The 21,422-nt window shown below is 39.3% G+C and overlaps 2 protein-coding genes across 2 annotated transcripts in view; one reads left to right on the forward strand and one right to left on the reverse strand.

Annotated features, from left to right (window-relative positions):
* rock2a (rho-associated, coiled-coil containing protein kinase 2a) overlaps positions 1-21,422 on the forward strand; it is a 233,604-nt gene that overhangs the window by 207,068 nt on the left and 5,114 nt on the right. The window contains exons 28-31 of the mRNA XM_078541605.1: positions 9,553-9,641; positions 12,560-12,638; positions 12,771-13,038; positions 15,055-15,271. Of these exons, the coding sequence (XP_078397731.1) occupies positions 9,553-9,641; positions 12,560-12,638; positions 12,771-13,038; positions 15,055-15,271 (653 nt within the window). The remainder of the gene's footprint in view (positions 1-9,552; positions 9,642-12,559; positions 12,639-12,770; positions 13,039-15,054; positions 15,272-21,422) is intronic.
* The window catches only part of slc66a3 (solute carrier family 66 member 3), a 50,072-nt gene continuing 48,161 nt past the window's right edge, over positions 19,512-21,422 (reverse strand). The window contains exon 8 of the mRNA XM_078541606.1: positions 19,512-19,760. The gene's annotated coding sequence lies outside the window, so the exon portion shown is untranslated. The remainder of the gene's footprint in view (positions 19,761-21,422) is intronic.

The raw sequence follows: 21,422 nt of genomic DNA on the forward strand, positions 1-21,422 counted from the left end.
TGTTTGAAATTTAGTTTGGGATTGGTATTTGCAGGCCTCTGGATTCTGGCGATGAATTTGCGATGGTACAGCCAGTAATATGTCTATGTGGCTCACATCAAAGGTGGTTAGCAGAATGGGTAAAGAATATACCTACATATAGTTTTAGGTGCTTTGATACATGACTTTGCTAAATTCTACTTGGACAATTTGGCCGATTTGCAGATAACAATTAATATAATATTTCATATAAAATTTTCCCTGAAAAAGCAATCTTTGGATTAAGTTTTTATGTAAATAAAAATTGTGGTCATTCTGGTTCATAGAATTCCCCTAGCCCATATTAAAGATTTAACTCTGGTTGCTCCTCCTCCCTATAATTGTTCCCTTGAGTTCAAGGGATATGGATACCAATGCATCCAGGTAACCATCACTAAATCTGGTTGGACCACATCAAGTGTTATCAGATCTCGGTCTGCTCACTATTCCAAGATCATCTTGGAGAGCAAAGGTAATCCCCAGCTTTGTTTCTCCACTACCAACCATCCCCTGTGCAAGTGGTCGCAAAGAGTTGTCATAAACAAAGTGTTTCATAAACAGAATATAAATTTAGAATTTGGTGAGAGTGGAGCTCTCTGCTAAGCTCTGGATGATGGATGAGTAGTCTCAATCTGAAATTTAGTTTAACTTGTTTAAAAATTTAACTTAGACAGTTTCTTTTAAGTTTATCAGTGGCAGTTAACAGTCGATCAGTGGTTGCCTGAATGGGAGCTAATTACTGTGAGCAGGAAACTGAATGAGCACCTTGTAACTGGGTGTGGCTCAAGAAGGTGTATAAAAGTAAACAGAATGTGCTGCTCTACAGTGTGGTACAAAGGAAGGTGAAAATGGAAATTTGAAATGGGTGGACATTGCTGCTTTTTACCTCCAGTATGACTTGTGGTTTGTGTTGCAGGTAAATATTTAATTTAATCTAACTAGAAGTTTAGTTATATCAAGTATTTAGTTCAAAAACTATCAGCTAAGTTGATATGAAGGAAGTTGATATGAACTTTAAATAAATACATAAAACAAGTTTGGATGGAGTCGAAAGTGCAAATGGTGTGCCACAACTACTACATGTGGGTGTTTGTGGAGAGGATTGCAGTTGAATTGGACTGGGACTGACATCCTCACAAATTGAATAACTAGGGCTGTAGATAGGAGCTTAAACTTAAGGGGTGGGTGTTCATTCAGAGGAAATTTATAATCTAAGAAAAGTCAAGGCCATCAAACAGTGTAGTGACTTAGTTAAAGATGAGCAGAGGGACAGGGAGGACAGAGTTTTATAAACAATAATCATAATGGTAACGCACCATCCTGACTTGGAACAGTATCGTCGTTCCTTCACTGTGGCTGGGTCAAAACCCTGGAACTCCCTTCCTAACAGGATTGTGGGTGTACCTACACCACATGAATTGCAGCAGTTCAAAAAGGCAGCTCACCACCACCTGCTAATTAAGAGGTGTGAATACACAAAGCAGTTTTTACGAATAAACAAATTAATGGCATAAATAAGGGTTTTATCGAATGAATAACAAATACAGAAACTTTATTGCATGGTGACAAAGGATGAAACTAAATATTCCAGAGCACTTGACATTGTGAAAAGACAGACAACATGGACAAAAGCTTATAACGAAGGCAATGCGATAGTCATGGGGACTTCAATTTTTTATAGACTTGAGAAATCAAAATCAGACTGGCAAAAGTAGTTTGGAGGATGAGTTCATGGAATGTATACATAAAGATTTCCTAAAACAGTACATTGTGGAACCAAGCAGGCAAGAGATTATCTTCTATCGGCAGACAAATATTAAAAGGATGATAAAAGGAGGAGTAGGGCCTATTAAGGACCAAAAATGGGATTTATACGTGGAGGCAGGGGGCAGGGCTGCTGAGGTGTTAAATGCATACTTTGTATCTGTCTTTACCAAGGAAGCAGCCAAGTGACAGAGGAGGAAACTCTGTCACTAGAAGAGTTCAAAATTGATAAGGAGGAAGTGTTGGATAAACTGTCAGTATTTGAAGTTGACAAGGCACTGGGACGGGATGAGATGCATCCAAGGATATTGAAGGAAGTGAGAGTGGAAATTGCAGGGCACGGGCTTTAATCTTTCAGCCTTCCCTAGACTCGGGAGGTGCCAGAGGACTGGAGAATTGAAAACATTATACCCTTGTTTAAACAATGTTGTAGGGATAAGCCCAGCAATTAACGACCAATCAGTTTAACTTCAGTGGTGGGGAAGCTTCTAGAAACAATTATTTCGGATAGAATTAACAGTCACGTGGAAAACTGTGGATTGTTTAGCAAGAGCCAGCGTGGATTTGTAAAGGGGAAATCGTGTTTAACTAACTTGCTGGAGTTTTTTGAAGAGGTAACCGAGAGGGTTGATGAAGATAATCCTATTGATGTGGTGTACATGGACTTTCAAAAGGCATTCAGTACAGTGCCACACAACAGACTTGTGAGAAAAGTTAGCTCATGGAATAAAAGGGACAATAGCAATGTGGATACAACATTGGCTGAGTAATAGGAAACAGGGAGTAATGGTGAATGGATATTTTTCAGGCAGGAGGAAGGTTCGTAGTGGAGTTCCCAAGGGGTCGGTATTGGGACCCTTGCTTTTCCTGATATATATTAATGATCTAGATCTAGGTGTGCAGGGGACAATTTCAAAGTTTGCAGATGGTACAAATGCAGATGGTAGCATTGTAAACTGTGAGGAGGACAGTGTAGAACTTGAAAAGGACAGACAAGTTGGTGGACTGGACAAATAGGTGGCAGATGAAGTTCAATGCGGAAAAGTGTGAGGTGATGCATTTTGCTATGAAGAACATGGAGAGACAATATAAAATAAGGAGTACAATTCTTAAGGGGGTGCAGGAGAGAGGTCCCTGGGTGTATATGTGCATAGATCATTGAGGGTGGCAGGACAGGTGGAGAGAGCAGTTAATAAAGCATATAGTATCCTGGGCTGCTTTAATAGGGGCATAGAGTACAAGAGCAGTGAGGTTATGATGAGCTTATATAAGACACTAGTTAGAACTCACCTGGAGTATTGTGTACAATTCTGGGTGCCAGACTATAGGAAGGATGTGAACACATTGGAGAGAGTGTAGGAGAGGTTTACAAGAATGGTTCCAGGGATAAGAAACTTGAGTTATGAAGATAGATTGGAGAGGTTGAGACTGTTCTCCTTGGAGAGGAGAAGGCTAAGAGGAGATTTGATAGAGGTGTTCAAAATCATGAGAGGGCTGGATAGAGTAGAAAGGGAAAAACTGTTCCCATTCTTAAAAGGATCAAGAATGAGAGGGCACAGATTGAAAGTGATTTGCAAAAGAAGCAAATGTGACGTGAAAAAAAACTTTTTCACACAAAGAGTGGTTTCGATCTGGAATGCACCGTCTGGAAGCGTGGCGGAGGCAGGTTCAATTGGGGCATTAGATGATTATTTGAATAGAACCAACGTGCAAGAGTACATGGAAAAGGCAGGAGAACGGCACTAAGCCGTAATGCTCATTTCGCGAGCTGGGGCAGATATGATGGGCCAAATAGTGGTCTTCTGCATCGTAACAATTCTGAGATTATCTTAAATCTTGTCTTTGTAATGAGACAAGGTTAATTAGTAATCTCATAATAAGGGATCCTCGGGAAGTGTGATCATAAAAACTAATATTTCACATTGAGTTCGAGAGTGATGTACATAAACCCAAAACTAGAGTATTAAACCTCAATAAGTCATTATATGTGGTGGGACAGTGGAAGTATCAGCTAAGGCATATTGGGAAATTAAATTAAAGGTTATATCTGTAGATTAGTAATTACTAACATTTAAATATTTAATAATTCTCAGCATGTATACAGTCCTTTGAGAAATAAATGCTCTATCCATGGGTGATTAAAAAGATTAAGGATAATATTAGGTTAAAAAAAGAGGCTTATAATATTGCCAGGAAGAAAAGTAAGCCTGAGGATTGAGAGAGTTTTAGAAAATCAGCAAAGGATGACCAAATATTGATAGATGAGAAAATAAAACATGAAAGTTAACTAGCCGGAAATACAAAAACACATTGTAAGAAGGAAGAGAGTAGCAAAAGTAACTGTGGGTCCCTGAGAAGCTGAGGCAGGAGAAATTATAATGTGGAATAAGGAAATGGAAGAGACATTAAACAAGTATTTTGTCTGTCTTCACAGTAGAGATACAAAAACATGCCATAAATAGTGAGGAATCAAGGGTCTAATGAGAATGAAGAACTTGAAGTAATTAATATTGGTAAGGAAAAAAAGTACTGGAGGAACTAATGGGACCCAAAGCCAACAAATACCCTGGACCTGATGGCCTACACCCTAGGGTTCTGAAAGATGTGGCCGCAGAGAAATAAATGCACTCTTTGTGATCTTCCAAAATTCCCTATATTGTGGAAAATTCCCTATATTGTGGAACAGCCCCAGTGGATTGGAAGATACCAAATATAACTCCTCTATTCAATAAAGAAAGGAGGGAGAAAACAGAGGGATCTACAGGCCATTTGGCCTGTCATCAGTCATTGGAAAAATGCTGACTTCATTATTAAGGAAGTGATAATGGCACTTAGAAAATCATAATATGGCTAGGCAGAGTCTGCATGGTTTTATGAAAAGGAAATTGTATTTGACAAATTTGAGTTTTTTTGAGTGTGCAACTAGCAGGGTACATCAAGGGGAACCAGTGGATGTCTATTGACATTCAATAAAGTGCTGCATGAAAGGTTGTTACACAAGATTAAGGCTTGTGGGGTTGGGGGTAGTATTTTAGCATGGTTAGAGGATTGGTTAAAGGACAGAAAACAGAGAGTAGGATGAATAGATCATTTTTAGGATGGCCGGTTGTTAATAGTGAGGTACCACAAGGATACTAGGCCTCAGCTGTCTACAATTTATATTATGATTTAAATGAAGGGACAGAGGGACTAAATTTGCTGATGATGCAAAGCTAGTTGGGAAAGCAAGCTGTGTGATTGATTCAAAGAGTCTACAAAGGAATATAGATAGACTAAATGTGTGGGCAAGAAAAGATGGAGCATATTGTGGAAAAATGTGAGGTTATTAAAGAACAAAAAAAACTGAACATTTAAATGGTTAGAAACTGGTAAATGTTCAGAGGGATTGGGATGTCCTAGTACATGAAACACGGCAAGTTGACATGCAGGTACAGCAAGCAATTCGGCAATGGTATGTCAGCCTTATTGCAAGGGATTGGAGTACAACAGTACAGGCAAAGGTGAGACAACACCAGGAATACTGTGTGCAGTTTTGGGCTCCATATCAAAGGAAGGATATACTCATCTTAAGAGGGGCTCACTAGGTTGATTCCTGGGATGAGAATATTGTTTTGAGAAGAGAGATTCAGTCTAGACCTATACTCTCTGGACTTGAGGGAAATGACAGGTGATCTCACTGAAATATGAGATTCTGAGAGGGCTTGACAGGGTAGACGCTGGAAGTCGGTTTCCCCTGGCTAGAGTGTCTAGAACTGGGGATCACAGTCTCAGGATGATGGTTCAGCTATTTATGACTTCACGAGGATAAATTTCTCCAAAGTGGACAACCTCACATTTTCCCACATAATACTGTACTCCACCTGCCAATTTTTTGCCCACTCACTTAACCTATCTGTATCCCTTTGCAGACACATTGTATCCTCCTCAAAACTTGCTTTCCTACCTACCTTCGTATCATCAGTAAGTTTGACTGCAATACATTTGATCCCTTTATCCAAGTCATTAATATAGTTGAAGCCCCAGCAATGATTCCTGTGACACTCCACTAGTTACAGTTTGCCATCCTGAAAATGACCCATTTATCCCAACTTTGTTTCATGTTAGTCAGCCAATCTTCTATCCATGCTAATATAGCACACCCCCACCTACCACGCCATGAGCTCTTGTATGTGGCCTTTTATGTGGCACCTTATCGCATGCCTTTTGGAAATCCAAATTCACCACGTCTACTTGTTTCCTCCTATGCACACTGCTTATTACATCCTTAAAAAACTCTAATAAATTTGGCAAACACTATTTCCCTTTCACATAATCACATTGACTCTGCCTGATTGTATTATGATTTCCGAAATGTCCTGCTGCTGCCTCTTTAATAATAGATTCTAGCGTTTCCCAATGACAGACTTTAGGATAACTGGCCTACAGTTTCCTACTTTCTGTCTGCCTCCTTTCTTGGAACAGAGGGTTTAGATTTGCAGCTTTCCAACCCACTGGAACCTTTCCAGAATAGATGGAATTTTAGAAGATTATAACCAATGCATCCATTTGCCCTGCAGCCACTTCTTTTAAGACCCTAGGATGCAGGCCATCTGATTCAGGGAGCTTGTCAGCCTCAAGTCCCATTAGTATTCCCATTACTTTTACTCTAGTGGTAGTGATTATTTTACGTTCTTCCTTTCCTTTTGCCTCTTGATTTTCTACTGTTCTTGATGTTTTTTGTGTCTTCTACTGTGAAGACGGATACAAGATACTTGTTCAAAGCTTCTATCATTTCCTTGTTTCCCATTGTTAATTCCCCAGTCTCACCTTCTAAGGGGCCAATGCTCACTTTAGCTACTTTTCTTTTTTATATACTTGTGGAAGCTTTTACTGTATGTTTTTTATATTTCTTTTTATTTTCTCTCGTACTCCAATTTCTCCCTTTTTTTGTCATCCTTTACTGGTTTCTAAAACTTCCCCATTCTTCTGGCCGACCACTAGTTCTATCATCTTTTCTTTCAAATTGATAACCATCCTTAACTTGCTTAGAAGGATGCACCACCCGTGGTTAAGTCTTTCTTCCTCAATGGAAGATATTTTTGTTGAGAGCTATTGAAATGCCTCCTTAAATGTCTGCTACTGCTTCTCTATCGCCTTACCTTTTAACTTATTTACCCAACCCACTTTAGCCAACCTTGTTCTTCATTGTAATTGATTACATTTCTTGTAATTGCTTTTATTTAAGTTTATTAGACTAGTCATGGACCCACATATTTCTCACTCTAAAACTCATTGGCAAGAGTAAAGTCGTTGTCTCTGACTCTCACTACAAACTCCATATCTTTGTTATTAATTCCATTTACCCTTCCCTGTCCAATGTTTTGGGTTGAATCAAACTGTTTACAACCGGTATATCTTATTTAATGTTGCTGAGGTTCTGGCGCTTTATCTTGCTGATCGCAAAGACTTCCACCTCTGTAACAAGCCTCATTTCTGCCTGTGCCCTAGCCAATCTGCTGTTGAAAATCTTAGTCTTGCCGTTGTCAGCTCAAGACTCTTATTTCAATGCTGGCCTCCCTTCTTCCTCACTCTAAACTTCAGCTCATCCAAAATTATGCTGCCAATATCCTAACCTGCATGGAGTCCTATTCACCTATTCCTAATATCCTTGGTGATCTACATTGACTTCCAGATGCCCAATACGGTAAACTTAAAATCCTCATTTACATCTTTAACTCCATTAGCCTTTACCATCCCTATATCAGTAATCTCCTCTAGAACCAAAACCACAACCAGAACTCTCTTCCTCCGATTTTGGTCGCTCATACATCCTCTCCACCGAAAGACCATGAATGCTGAGTGAATTGAGATTGATAAATTTTTGGTCAGTTAAGGTTAGCCAGGAATGTGTAGCAAAGGCAGATAAATTGAGTTGAGGTACAGATCAGCTATAATCTAATAGAACAGGTAAACAGGCTCAAGGGGCTGAATAGCCTACTCCTTCCCATGCCTACCCCCACTGTTCGCTGCACTGTTGGTGACCATGCCAGTACATTGTGGAATTCTATCCCTCAATCCATCTGCCCCTTCCTTCAAAATGCATTTTTTGACCAAACCACTAACCTAATATGGTGTCCATGTTTGTCCCTTTATACCTCTGTGAAGCCCTTTGAGATGTTTTTGTGTGTTAAAAGTGCTTTATGAATGCAAGCTGCTGTTTTGATGTTGTGATGAGTTCTAATAGAGGGACGGAACAGAAATATTTTGGTTTCAGTATCTTGTTACAGCCGGGTGAGAAGTGGTGCAGTGGCTCCCCTCTCTATCCGCCTCGCAGTTGATCACAACAAATGTCTTTAAAGAATTTGCTTGTCAAGTTAGTAAGTATTTAACTGTTTAAGTGCTGTGATTGTGAAAGGCACACAGAGACAGGTTTTCTTGTAAGTTTTTAAAGGAAAAGGAAATAGTGTTTATTGTCCTTAACACCTGATAGATTTTAAAAAACACTCCAACTCACACACTCACGTGCATCCACATGACTCTCACACCCATGCAGAAGAAGTAACAAAGAGAGAGGGTAGGTTAAATTGTTTAAGCGTGTCCAAAAGAAAGTCAATCATGTATGGATCCTGTAGATTGACCTGTTGGATGGTTTCAGGCCATGTTCGCTGATTTTCCGGATTCTGTGCAGAGACGATTTAAAGCGTTGAAGGTGATCTCTGTCTCTTCCACTGAAGTCAGCAGCTGTTTGGCTCAAAAACAGAAAATGCTGGAAAAACTCAGCAGGTCTAGCAACATCTGTGGAGAGAATAAAAACAGTTAACGTTTTGAGTTTGTATGACTTTTCTTCAGAGCTCTGAGTTTTTCTAGTATTTTCTGTTTTTGTTTCCGATTTCCAGCATCCGCAGTATTTTGTTTTTATCTTAGCTGTTTGGTTCACGTTGAAGATGCTGCCTGCGGTGTTTAGCTAGTCAGATACAGGCAGGGCACATGCTTGCAGAATGGGTGGAGAGAGGGACCAAGCATTCTCTTCTCGTTGTTACCCACTCATGATTTGTCTGACTCTAACCTGGGGAAGCAATTTCTTTTCTAACGCTAAAGGTTAGCTTGCTATCACATGACCTCCATTCACAAACTAGCCAGTTGCTAAATATGGTCATAGCAAGCTGGGGAAGCCTCATTCCAGGTCCTTTGTTTAAAGTGATTAGATTAAATGGTTAAAAACAAAAAGCTAAAAGCTGCTGCGGATGCTGGAAATCCAAAACAAAAACAGAATTACCTGGAAAAACTCAGCAGGTCTGGCAGCATCGGCGGAGAAGAAATCAGTTAACGTTTCGAGCCTTCTTTTCATCCAAGGTCCATTGTCCATCGTAATTGAGTTTAGCGACTTGGTCCACACCTACCTAAATAAACAGATTATGTCTGTGTATAGTTCAAGGGATGGGCTATTCACACTCATTTACATTGATTGACCTGGTGGGCTACTTCCAGACAGCAGCACTCTTTTCTGATAACTTCACCTTGCAAATTACAAAGCTGTGTAAATGTTTGTTCATTTTAAGAACTGTTGTTTAAGTCATTTAAAACTACTCTTGTTAATCTTTTTAAAACTTATCCTGTGGGTTCAGCCCACTCAATAAATAAAGTCATTTTTGATATAAAACATGGTTTTATAACAATCTGAATATAAAAAGAAATCAATTTACAAAGTTTAATAAAAAAAACAGCTTCAGGACTTGTCTGTATTAGTTTAGATTGCTCTGAAGCAAGCATATATTTTCTTTTGTTTTACAGTATGTAGTTGTGAGCAGTAAGAAGATTCTATTTTATGACAGTGAGCAGGACAAAGAATTGTCTAATCCTTCTATGGTGTTGGATATAGAGTAAGTAGCTACATTTATTCATATAAAAATAGTATTAAGGGAATGGATGATGCACTAAGTTATAAGGGTCCTGCAAGCGTTGTGTTTGGGTTATCCAAACTCACCTCTGATTTGGCACGAAGTTAGAGGTCTTGTGTTACAAGCATGGTAGCTGTGAGCTACAACTTGGGCATCTATCCAACAAAGTGGAAAATTATGCAGATATATCCTGTCCACAAAGCCAAATTAATTCAATCCAGCCAAGTACCGCTTCATCAGCCTACTCTCAATCATCAGCAAAGTGATGGATGGTGTTGTCCACAATGTTATCAAGCAACATTCTCAGCAATAACCTGCTCACTGATGTTCCGTTTGCGTTCTGCCAGGACCATTCGGCTCCAGACCTATTTGCAGCCAAATATGGATGAAAGAACTAAATTCTAGAGGTGAATTGAGAATGTTTGCCCTTGACATCAAGAAAGTATTTGACCCAGTGTGGCATCAAGGAGCCCTAGTAAAATTGAAGTCAGTGGAAATCGGGAACAAAACTCTGCACTGGCTGGAGTCAAACCTAGCATAAAGGCAAATGGTTGTAGTTGTTAAAGGCCAACCATCCTGACCCAGGACATCGCTGCAGGAGTTCCTCCAGGTTGTGACCTAGGCCCTACCATCTTCAGCTGCTCCACAATGATCTTCCGTCCATCATAAGTTCTTAAGTGACACTGTTTGCTGATGATTGCAAAGTGTTCATTTCTATTCACAACTCATCACATACAGAAGCAGCCTGCACCCCAATGCATAAAAGACCTGGACCACATTTAGGCTTGGGCTGATAATTGGCAGGTAACATATGTGCTACACAGTTGCCAGGCAATGGCCATCTCCAACAAGAGAGCCTAACCACCTTCCCTTAACATTCAATGGCGTTACCATTGCCAAATCCCCACCATCAATGTCGTGGGGGCACCATTGACCTGAAACTTGGCCAGTCATATAAATACTATTCCTGCAAGAGCAGATAAGAAGCTAGGTACTCTGCAGCAAGTGACTCATCTGACTCCCCAAACACTGCCCGCCATCTACATGGCACAAGCCAGGAGTATGATGGAATGTGCCTCACTTGCCTGGTTGAGTGTAGCTCCAGCAACACGCAAACTCAGCACTACCCACCCACCATATTAAACATTCACTCCTTCACCACTGGCACACTGTGACTGCAGTCCTTGTACCATCTACAAGATATATTGCAGCAAATTGCCGATGCTTCTTTAATAGCACCTTCCAAACACACTTCGAAGAACAAAGGCAGCAGGCACATGAGAACACCACCACCTGCAAGTTTCCCTCCAAGCCACATACCATCCTGACTTGGAAATATATCACCATCCCTTCATCATCGCTGGGTCGAAATCCTGGAACTGGTCCCTCTAACAGCACTGTGGGTGCTGCACCACATAGACTGCAGTTCAAGAAGGTGACTCACTACAACCTTCTCAAGGGCAGTTAGGCATGGGTAATCCTTGCCAACGATGCCCTACCCCAAGAACAAATTAAAACCAAACAAATGCTAATGTTAAGTGTATTCTTCTAAGGTTATGTACTCTCCACATCATTAGTGTTTCCATAGCCCAAAATCATTTATCTCCGTAACTGAATGAGTTTGCCAATTTAGCACTGTTATGGGAGCTTTTTTGTGTTTGGTCTGCTGACAATTGGTGCCAAAGATGTAAATTGTTTCCCATTCCTGTGCTTTGGCCTCCTTCACTTTTACAGTTATTTCCTTTTTAACCTGCTCTTCTTAAGTCCGGAGGCAATCGTGCTGCCTTTTGTGACCTCTGAAAATCATTCATTAGTTTCCCAATTCAATAACAAATTAAAATGATTTTGATCATTCAAAGCAGAATATACTTTGGATGCTATGACACTGTGTCATGAAAGTGCTGCATATGGATCCACATTGTACTCCTGAGAACCCTGTATAATTCATCCATTGATTTTAGATAGGTACCCAAGTTATACTTAGATGTAATGTGGAGCAATATATTGTATAAATAGAGCTACAATACAATTGTCAGTGTTGAGACTGTCAGTGTGATCTGACTTCATCAGTGTTTCATCTGTAAGTTTGTTATCCCATTCGCTTTCGATCGCAGTTCACTCACATGTGGAAGATATTCTTGAATGCCTGCCAAAAATCTTCAACAGTTTGTAAAGTCTCTGATCTGCAGTTTCAATTAACCATTGTATAATACAAAGCAATGACAAGATTCCATGTCCTGTTGTGTGAACAGGGTTGCAGATAACAAGCATTCAAAAAAATACACGTATTAAAATAAAGCGCATTGCAATTTTGGTGATTATTATTTGAGACTGATATGCACAGATTTTTTTAGTGCCTAGCTTTGTCTTGAGTGAGGATAAATGCTGCTATGATTAAACTTCACAGCTTTAGTATGAATAATGTAGTTACAAGTTGTCAATCTTAGGAGCACAAATAAGTATTTAAAATAGAGATTAAAAACAAAATTTACCTCTGTCTAGGAACTTCCTGGATTTTTTCCATAGGTATAAAAATATACCCGCGTAGAGCGATCAATTATTTTTTCATGTTATAGTAACCATTTTAAATTCAGCACATCTACTTAACCCCATTTCCCATGGTTAGATGCAGTGATGGAAGTTTAATGAGTGTAATGCACCTTCTCCACAAGATTTGTCGCCATGTAAAATCATGATAGGGTAAAAGGGGTTTTGGAGAGTGGGAAAAAAAGTGAAAGGTGTGCTGGTCTGGTACAACAGTGAGTGGCTTTCACTTCTTCTTGATTTTAATTATAAAACATACCTACTTAAAAACAACTTTAGAAAGGCTAATGCGAGAATCACAACACCACATCCAAGACTTTACATTTTGTCAATTTAACATTGCTGCTTTTTCACAGCAAACTTTTCCACGTTCGGCCAGTTACACAGGGTGATGTATATAGAGCGGATGCCAAAGAGATTCCCAGAATATTTCAGGTAAGTGGGACTTTAAAACCTTTGTGGTTGAAACATATTGAAGAGCTGTTGTTATAACTAAAATGTTATATATGATTGATTTAAGTTTTAAAACTGACTGACATTAAAATGTCTTTGTTGTATGCTTTGTAGATCCTTTATGCTAATGAGGGAGAGAGTAGAAAGGAGCAAGAGTTTCCTGTGGAACCTCCTGCTTTGGGAGAGAAATCAAGCTACATTCCTCACAAAGGTCATGAATTTATACCAACGCTCTACCATTTCCCAACCAACTGTGAAGCCTGTACGAAGCCACTGTGGCACATGTTTAAACCCCCAGCAGCTCTGGAGTGTCGCCGTTGCCATATCAAATGCCACAAAGATCACATAGATAAAAAAGAGGATCTCATAGCACCATGTAAAGGCAGGTATCAGGACATGTGTCCATATTTCATATTTTACAGAATATAGTGCAAAGCAAAATGTACCATCGGTTTGCTTATAATTTGAAATTTAAAAATCCACCTGCAGTAAAGTTCACCAAAAATTGCAGTTTGCAAATAATTTTAAGTGGTTGAAGAATTGGTTTTCCTAATCATGCGGTATTTTCCTTCAGTGTGTGTTTGTTCATTGATGTACAAGTACATAATTGTTTTATCGGGTAGAAGTATTTGGAGCCTCGGGTAGGCAGAAGGGAAAGGGCAGGTGTTGCATCTCTTGCACTTGCATGGGCAAGTGATTTGTGTGGAGAAGTTGTTGTTGGAGGTGATTGAGGAGTGAACCACAGAAGGAGTGGTCATTTTGGAATGTTGAAAGGAAAGGGGAAGATGTGTTTGGTGGTCATATTATGCTGAAGGTGGCGGAAATGGCAGAGGTTGATCTGTTAAATGTGGAGGTTAGTGGGATGGAAGGTAAGGATAGAGTGCGGGAAATGGAATGGACATGGTCAAGGTCCCTGTCAGCTGTGGAGAAAGGGAATCCTCAGTTGAGGAAAATGGAAGATGTATTGGAAGCAGTACTATGGAAGATGGTGTCGTTAAAATAGATGTGATGAGATAGAGAAACTGGGAGAATAAATGGAGTCCTTACAGGAACTGTGGTGAGAGGAAGTGGAATCGGGGTAGCTTTTGGAGTCAGTGAGTCGAGTGCAGGAAACAGCACCGATACATGCGTCAGTGTAATGGACAAAGAGGTGAGGGAGGGAACCCTTAGTAAGACTGGAACAAAGAATGTTCCACATATCCTGCAAAGTCAGCTATAGCTAAGATCTATAGCAACACATTTTATTCGAAGGAAGGGAGCGGAGTCAAAGGAGAAGTTTTTGCATAATGTTAAAGGTGGATGCAGACTGGTTGGTCCTTTGTTTAAGAAAGAAATGGGAGAGTCTTCGGGCTGTCCTGCGTGGGGCTTGGGGGTGGGGGTGCAGTACAGGACTTTTACGTAAAAAGGTGGTGGTTACGGGCAGGAAGTTGGAAACTACTAAATGGGCAGAGGCTGTTGAAAAGTTGCGAATGCAGATGGGAAAATACTGGACAAGGGGAGAAAAAGTGGAGTTGAGATAGAAAGAAACCAGTTTCATTTGGCAAGAGCAAGGAGCTGTAATGATATCTCTCACCACAGATGCTGCCTGACCTGAGTATTTCCAGCATTTTCTGTTTTTATTGCAGATTTCCATCATCCACAGTATTTTGCTTTTGTCTCTTTATTCTGTTGGTTTCTCAATCTCTCTGTCCCCCTATCTCTGTCTCTCTCATATTCTGTCCCATGCACACATTCTGTTTCCCTCCAGTGTGCTCTCACTCTGTATATCTTTGTTTCACTGTTGGTGAGCCTGTCTTTGTCACTCTTGTATATGCATTTCCTCTCTCAGCTATGCAGTCGCTACCTCCATTTCTCTCTCCCTTGGTCTCTGTGTGTACGTGCTATCTTAGCCTCTGCGTCCTCTCACTCTCTTGTCTGTCTCTTTTACTATGTCTTCTATTCCACACCTTCCCCATCTCCTGTGCAACAATCATCTGGTATTTGCCTCATTGTTGTTCATATACGAACCTTGTCAGCGAACATCAGTGACTTACTCGACTGTAGCTCATCACCAGTCTTCACCCTGGCACTCAACATACACTATAAAGGTGACCATTCTGATGAAAGGTCACAGATCTGAAACGTTAACTTTGTTTCTGTCTCCACAGATGTAGCCAGACTTACTGAGTGTTTCTAGCATTTGCTGTTTTTATTTCAGACTTTCAACATCCTCCGCAGTACTTGTTTTTGTACCCTACAAAGGTCACTGAATAATAATCTGGAACAAGAACTTGATTTTTTTTTCTTCTCCTTCGTCTGCATAGGCCTTATAGTGTGGCTTCCGAGTGAGAGGGGTTAACACAACATTTACATTTGATCAATACTGAAGATCATTAAATGAGTTCTTTCTCCTTTGCAGTGAACTATGATGTTTCATCTGCAAAAGATCTGCTGTTACTAGCTAATTCAACAGAAGAACAACAGAAATGGGTGAGTCGACTGGTGAAAAAAATTCCAAAGAAACCTCCTGCACATGATCCCAACTTCCACAGATCTTCACCTAGATCCTCAATGCGGGTTCCACCTAACCAATCCATGAGACGGCCGAGCCGACAGCTTCCCCCAACCAAGCCCAGGTAAAATATTATTGATCTATTAATTTTAAACCTATATATTGTACATCAGTGGGGATTATAGACTGAGATACATTATAAGCTAGTGTAGCCCTGTCTTCATAATGTTATTCATTATTCTGCTGTTAACAGCGTGTCCTTGTAACATTTGGAAGACTAAACATCGTCTGCCATTTCCAAGTATGTGTTTTTCAGGTTTAAACTTGTGTGCCCCGTATTTATCTAAATTAAAAACCTACTGGTCCAATTCTTGACTTTATAACCCTTCTAAATGTTGCTGTTTTGCCTCAATTGCCAGGGTGTGGTTATATTACTGGTCTAGCAACCCAAAGGCGTTGAGTTCAATTCCCATGTTGGTAATTTGAATTCAATGAATCTGGTAATTAGTGAAATAGCAGCAAACAATTCATGACCAAACCCAGCTGCTTCATTAATGTCCTTCAGGGAAGGGAACCTGACATCCCTATCTAGTACATGGGACCCCAGCCCACACTTTGGCTAACAGATGGGCAATAAATGTTGGCTTGCCTGTGCTGCCCACTAATATATATATAAACTACTTAACGAACAGCTCTTCCTTGGATATATCTCCTCACTAACTACCCCGCTTTCTTTTTAAATTGTATGCTAATTAGCAAATGGCATTCTTCATTCTGGCATAAGTAAGGTCTGTGTGTCTTAACAGTCTTTAAACGTTCATCCAATTTGTTATTCTGCAGCTACATTATATCCACTATTGAAACCCAGGTCTTCCCTCGTCAGCAACCTGATTGCTTACTCTGCCCCTATATTTTCTCCCACTAAGCTCTTAGAGACCAATCATTTCAAGTATGTCCTTTCTTCTCCATATTGTGTTCTTTGGTTTAACTAATTTGTGCCCTTACATTTCCACAGACAACTCCCATGTAAAGTTGCTTTGACTAGCCCTGCCTAGACTTAGAAATCTAGTATACTCCTATGCTATTCATTGTAATGCCTATCCTTTCCATTTATAGTCATAGGAACATAGGACTTGGGAACAGGAGTAGGTTATTCAGCCCTTCAAGCCTGCTCTACCATTTGGTAAGATCATGGCTGATCTTGTTATGGTCTCAACTCCACCTTCCTGTTTGCCCTTTGTAACCCTTGACTCCCTTGTCTATCAAAAATCTATCTAACTCGACCTTGAATAAACCCATTGACCCAGCCTCCACTGCTTTCTGGAGAAGAGAATTCCACATACTAACATTCTGAGGGAACAAATTTCTCCTAATCTCCGCCTTAAAAGGGAGACCTCTTATCCTTAAACTGTCCACTAATTCTAGTTACCCCCACAAGAGGAAACATCCTCCCGGTATCCACCTTGTCGAATGCCCTCAGGATCTTATATGTCTCATATGTTAATTATTGCTATATTGAAAACACTTTTTTTTTTTAGAAAACTATACCCTTTGCTACCAATAATTTGTCCTACTGTTGACCATTTAAAAACCATTTGTTATGCCCCATATGCTGTGTAGTGCAACAATATCATGGTCAAATGAAAGTCATGATGCACAATTTACATTGTACCAGTACAGAAAGCCAATTCAACTCCACTCTCCCAACATTTGAATGAAAATGGTGGAGCTTTACTGGCAAAGTTAATTTTTAAATATAAGAATTTGCTTTGACCTATGATGTAAGAGACCAAATTTGAACCTCAGTCTTAACTAACATTTGCATTCTTTGTAAAAGGGAGCGAAAGCAGGCTTTTAGAGTTGGCAGAATTCAAACACTTCATGCATCATTCAGTTGTTCCTTCTCTGGGAGGCAGCATTCACGATACCTTGGAGAAACCTACAACTTCAGATAAACTATCTAAGGAGGACAAATAGCTATGTCTAACTTGAAGTGGTGGCATGCTAATGTGCTACACTGTGCAGTGATTTCTCCAGGTTCTAATCTTTGATATCACATGAACAAAATTTCAGCTGTTCCACATAGGAAGGCATGGGTGGGAAATTAAGTATTTCCTCGAAGAAAGGTTGGTGAAATTCACCATGCCATACTAACCTTTATTTCCCAAGTGAACAGGAAAATTCCCATTCCCTGGGTCAGAGAATAACTCAGGCATATGAGGGAACTTAAAATAACTTTCAGAATGGAGTAAATGGTGCTTTGTTTCTTGGGTGAGACACAGCCAGGAAATATAACTGGAATTGTATCTTTTTTAAGGAACTTAATTAAAAATGTGTGTGTTTGCACCCTTAATTTTATTTGATTTCCTCCTTTGGAGTAACTTTTTTCTACCCAGATGGCTGTTATTTCTAAACTATTACTTTTTTTAACCATCAAAGTATCAGCTTATCCTTACACTCCCATCTATTACTAGCTAAGAACTGACAAAGTATAATAGTGGGAACAAGGCATTATTGAGGCTTAAAAGTTGCAACTACTTAGTTGGGGTGCAAGTTCTGTATCACGTGTGTTTCTGGATTTTCATTCAAGTGTTTTTATAAAGAATTGGGTGTTTCTTTGATGCTCCTTGAACCTTTAGAATAGCAAAACCAGAATGCCATTTTGGAAATATTCTATTCAATTCTGCATTAATTTAGTGTATAGTGAACTATTTTACTAATATCCCACATTTTGAGGTGTGATTGCATGCATTTGTCATTTTTATCTTATCCCTTTTATGAAACTTGACTCCCTTGCCAGGGTCTGATTTCCAGGTGTCTCCCTGGACTCTAATGAAGTAGCCATTACTGTAGTAATGTATGAACCTTGACAGTGATTGACACCAGGGAGCATCACAGCCCAGTTTAACCCTGTTCTCATGTACCACCTCATTTCCATTGCATAGGGATGTGGAGAGCAGAAGTGTTGACTGGTTTTTTCACTCCTTTCCAGGCCAGGTGACCACTTGTACTGCATCTAATGTTAGCAATGAGATCAGCTAACCCAACACAAACCAGAGACTGATCTCGTACTTTCCTTTTGTCTAATGCTCTGCTACTCATTTGATAAACTCACTAAGCTAGAAGGGTGTCATACTATGTTCTTAATACTTCTCTAACATGTAAACATTTGCTTTATTTCCATCTTTATTGCTATTCTTGTAGCTCTGATTCTGGCCCCATTCTTCGAATCATCCTACATTGACATATTTTAATAGCACCAGTAAGTTTAGAGGGTCACTTTCATTTTGCTCAGCATGTATCAAGACTAATTTTAAGAGTGTTGTCCTAACCACTGTCCTGCATGATAATTTTCATTTGCATCTGCATCTTCTATGTAGTCTGCATGGAAGCTGAAATTACACTTTAGAGTTCCCAATTCATGCATTGAAATGCAATATCAGCCCTGCTTAGGTCTTAAAAGTCACCAGGTCATATATCTATTAAAATTATCTAGACTCCAGTCAGTTATTGCATTTATATAAGCAGAAATAAAACTGCAAATAATTTTAACTGTGTAATTTCTTCTGCTTTTGATGAAGGAATACCAGAGGTATATTTTATTACTGTTTCTTGAAGGCAGCGACCCAGTTCTGTGGTCACAGGCAGTTTTCCAATGCCTTGTCCAATTGTCGTTTTCCATGTGTGTCTAGACAGGGGAGTCGTACATTTGGGGAAGAATGTTGTTCGTTGTAAAGAAATGTAAACTATGATCACTGACTCGATGCACATTCGCTAAATCAATTTGCATTCCCTGAACTGTTACAGATTGCTTGATATGGCCTTTAAAGACTGGGACTGGCCGTTTGATGATGATGATGATGTTTTTGATTTTTGAAGAAGTTGTTTTACCTGAATGGGGTAACCTATCAAAATGCTGGTTTTGAAGTCTGCAGTGATGTTTAAATGAAGCATGGTTTGGCTTGCGTGCTACCATAATTTTCATGGAAAGCAGAAATTGCAAGAATCTTGTTTTGTAGCAGTGTGATTGCTGAAGTAGATATAGTTTTTAGAATATAGCATTTTAACAGTGCACAATAGTGGACAGTTCCATTGCTTTTTGGCTGCTGTAGGCTGTGCAGTCTGATATTTCAGTGCCTGGTTTTCATCAGTAAATCAGTGATATGAATATTTTATCTCCGTATTTTCCAAAAATAATTCAGCAGAAAATAGTGTGATATATTTTTCCTATTAGACATTTAAAAATTAAGTTTTGTTTTTCAACACAGATCCTACCACTTGATTAGTGATTCCTTATAACAAAAAGGCGTTGTCTTTTATTTGCAATGAACAATCTACCATGAAATATCACCATAAATCAAATATATGCATTTTATTTTTATTAATGAAAGACCAGGTTAAATAAAACTTGTTATTTCAGAGGATAGAATCAATCTATGAACTTTCTTTGGATTTGTGGTGATTTTTGTGATCTCGTATACAAATGTACAAACATTCTATTTTCTGAATGTATGAAAACTGCCAAGCTATTTGGAATCAGTCCTTACTCAGGAACAACTTCCAGGCAGATAGAGGATTTGTTGTAACTATGTCCATTCGTCCCGTCATAGATTCTGAAATTACAAATCAAGATGTTCAGCTCATTAGGTTATTAAGTGTACTTTAAAGTTTTATAACTGTTAAGACTCATTAATTTGTAATTTTCAAAACATTGAATTTAACAGAAAAAGCTGAGGATCTTCAATCATCTCACTGAAGATGACATAGTGGAGATTTCCCAGGGAGCAGGCTGGAAAATCTCTCTTTATGTGATAATGGGTATACTAAAATACTTGGCACAACAACAGTAATTGTTGCAACTTATCAGTGAATCTTTGGTATAATTACTTCAATCTAATTGACACTAATAGCAATTATCTTCAGCCCAAGCCTTCTACGTCTGATACAGCATAAAATATTTTTTTTGTATATGTGTAAAAAGATTTTATGTATGCTTAACAATTAATTGGCTTTTTAATGAAATGTTCTAGATAATTTAGTTGAATTTGTCAGTCCAGATGTGCACTTGATGATTAACTGCCCGCAGTTATGGTTATGTATTTTCCACTGGTAGATACAGCACACATATTAATATGTGTTTTATTACAAGCATGCAAATTATTGTATCTGGTATGTTTTTTTCACTGTGCATGTGTATTTATTGTTCTATTGATTGACTCAGAGCTTTCAAGACAATAAAAGGAGAGTTTCTTTTAAGTTTTATAAAAGCATCATGCTACTACAGATGTTAACAAGTGAGGAGGACACTCAGTGGGAAGCACAACTGTGCCGCGCTGTGTTAACTCAATGTTATTACAATTACGCAGCTTTTGCATAACAGCACAAGATTTAGGAGTAGGATATTCAGCCCCTTGAGCCTGCTCATGATTGTGGCCTCCATTCTACTTTCCTACCTACTCCCTATATCCTTTGACTCCCTTGTTAGTCAATAATCTATCTAACTCTGCCTTAAAAATATTCAATGACCCTGCCTCCACTGCTCTACAGGGAAGAAAATATGACCCTCTAGGAGAAAAAATAATTCTCATCTCCATCTTAAATGGGAGACCCCATATTTTTAAACTGTGTCCCCCTGGTGTTACCCTCTTCCACAAGTAGAAACATCCTTTCAGAATCCACCCTGTCAAGCCCCCTCAGGATCTTTAGATGTTTCAATAAGATCTCCCCATATTCTGCTAAATTCCAATGGATACAGATCCAATCTGTCCAGCCTCTCCTCATAAGACCCCTCCTTCATCCCAGGAATCAGTTGAGTGAACCTTCTCTGAACTGCTTCTAATACAGTTATGTTCTATCTTAAATAAGGAGACCAGCATTGTACACAACACACTAGATGTGGGTCTCACCAATGCTCTATACGACTGTAGCAAAACTTCCCTACTTTTAAATTTCATTCCCCTTGCAATAAATGATGACATTCCATTTGCTGCCTTAATTGCTGTACCTGCGTGCTAACTTTGTGATTCATGCACCAGGACACCCAGATCCCACTGCACCGCAGAGTTATGCAGTTTCTCTCCATTTAAATAATATGCTGCTTTTCTATTCTTCCTGCCAAGGCGGACAAGTTCACATTTTCCCACATTATACTCCATCTGCCATTTTTCTCCCCACTCACTTAACCTATCTATATCCTTTGTAGCCTCCCTTTGTCCTCGTCACAACTTAGTGACCTACCTATTTTTGTCATCAGCAAATTTAGCAACCATACATTA

This window comes from Cetorhinus maximus, chromosome 5, assembly GCF_964194155.1.
Source record: "Cetorhinus maximus chromosome 5, sCetMax3.hap1.1, whole genome shotgun sequence".
NCBI lineage: Eukaryota > Metazoa > Chordata > Chondrichthyes > Lamniformes > Cetorhinidae > Cetorhinus > Cetorhinus maximus.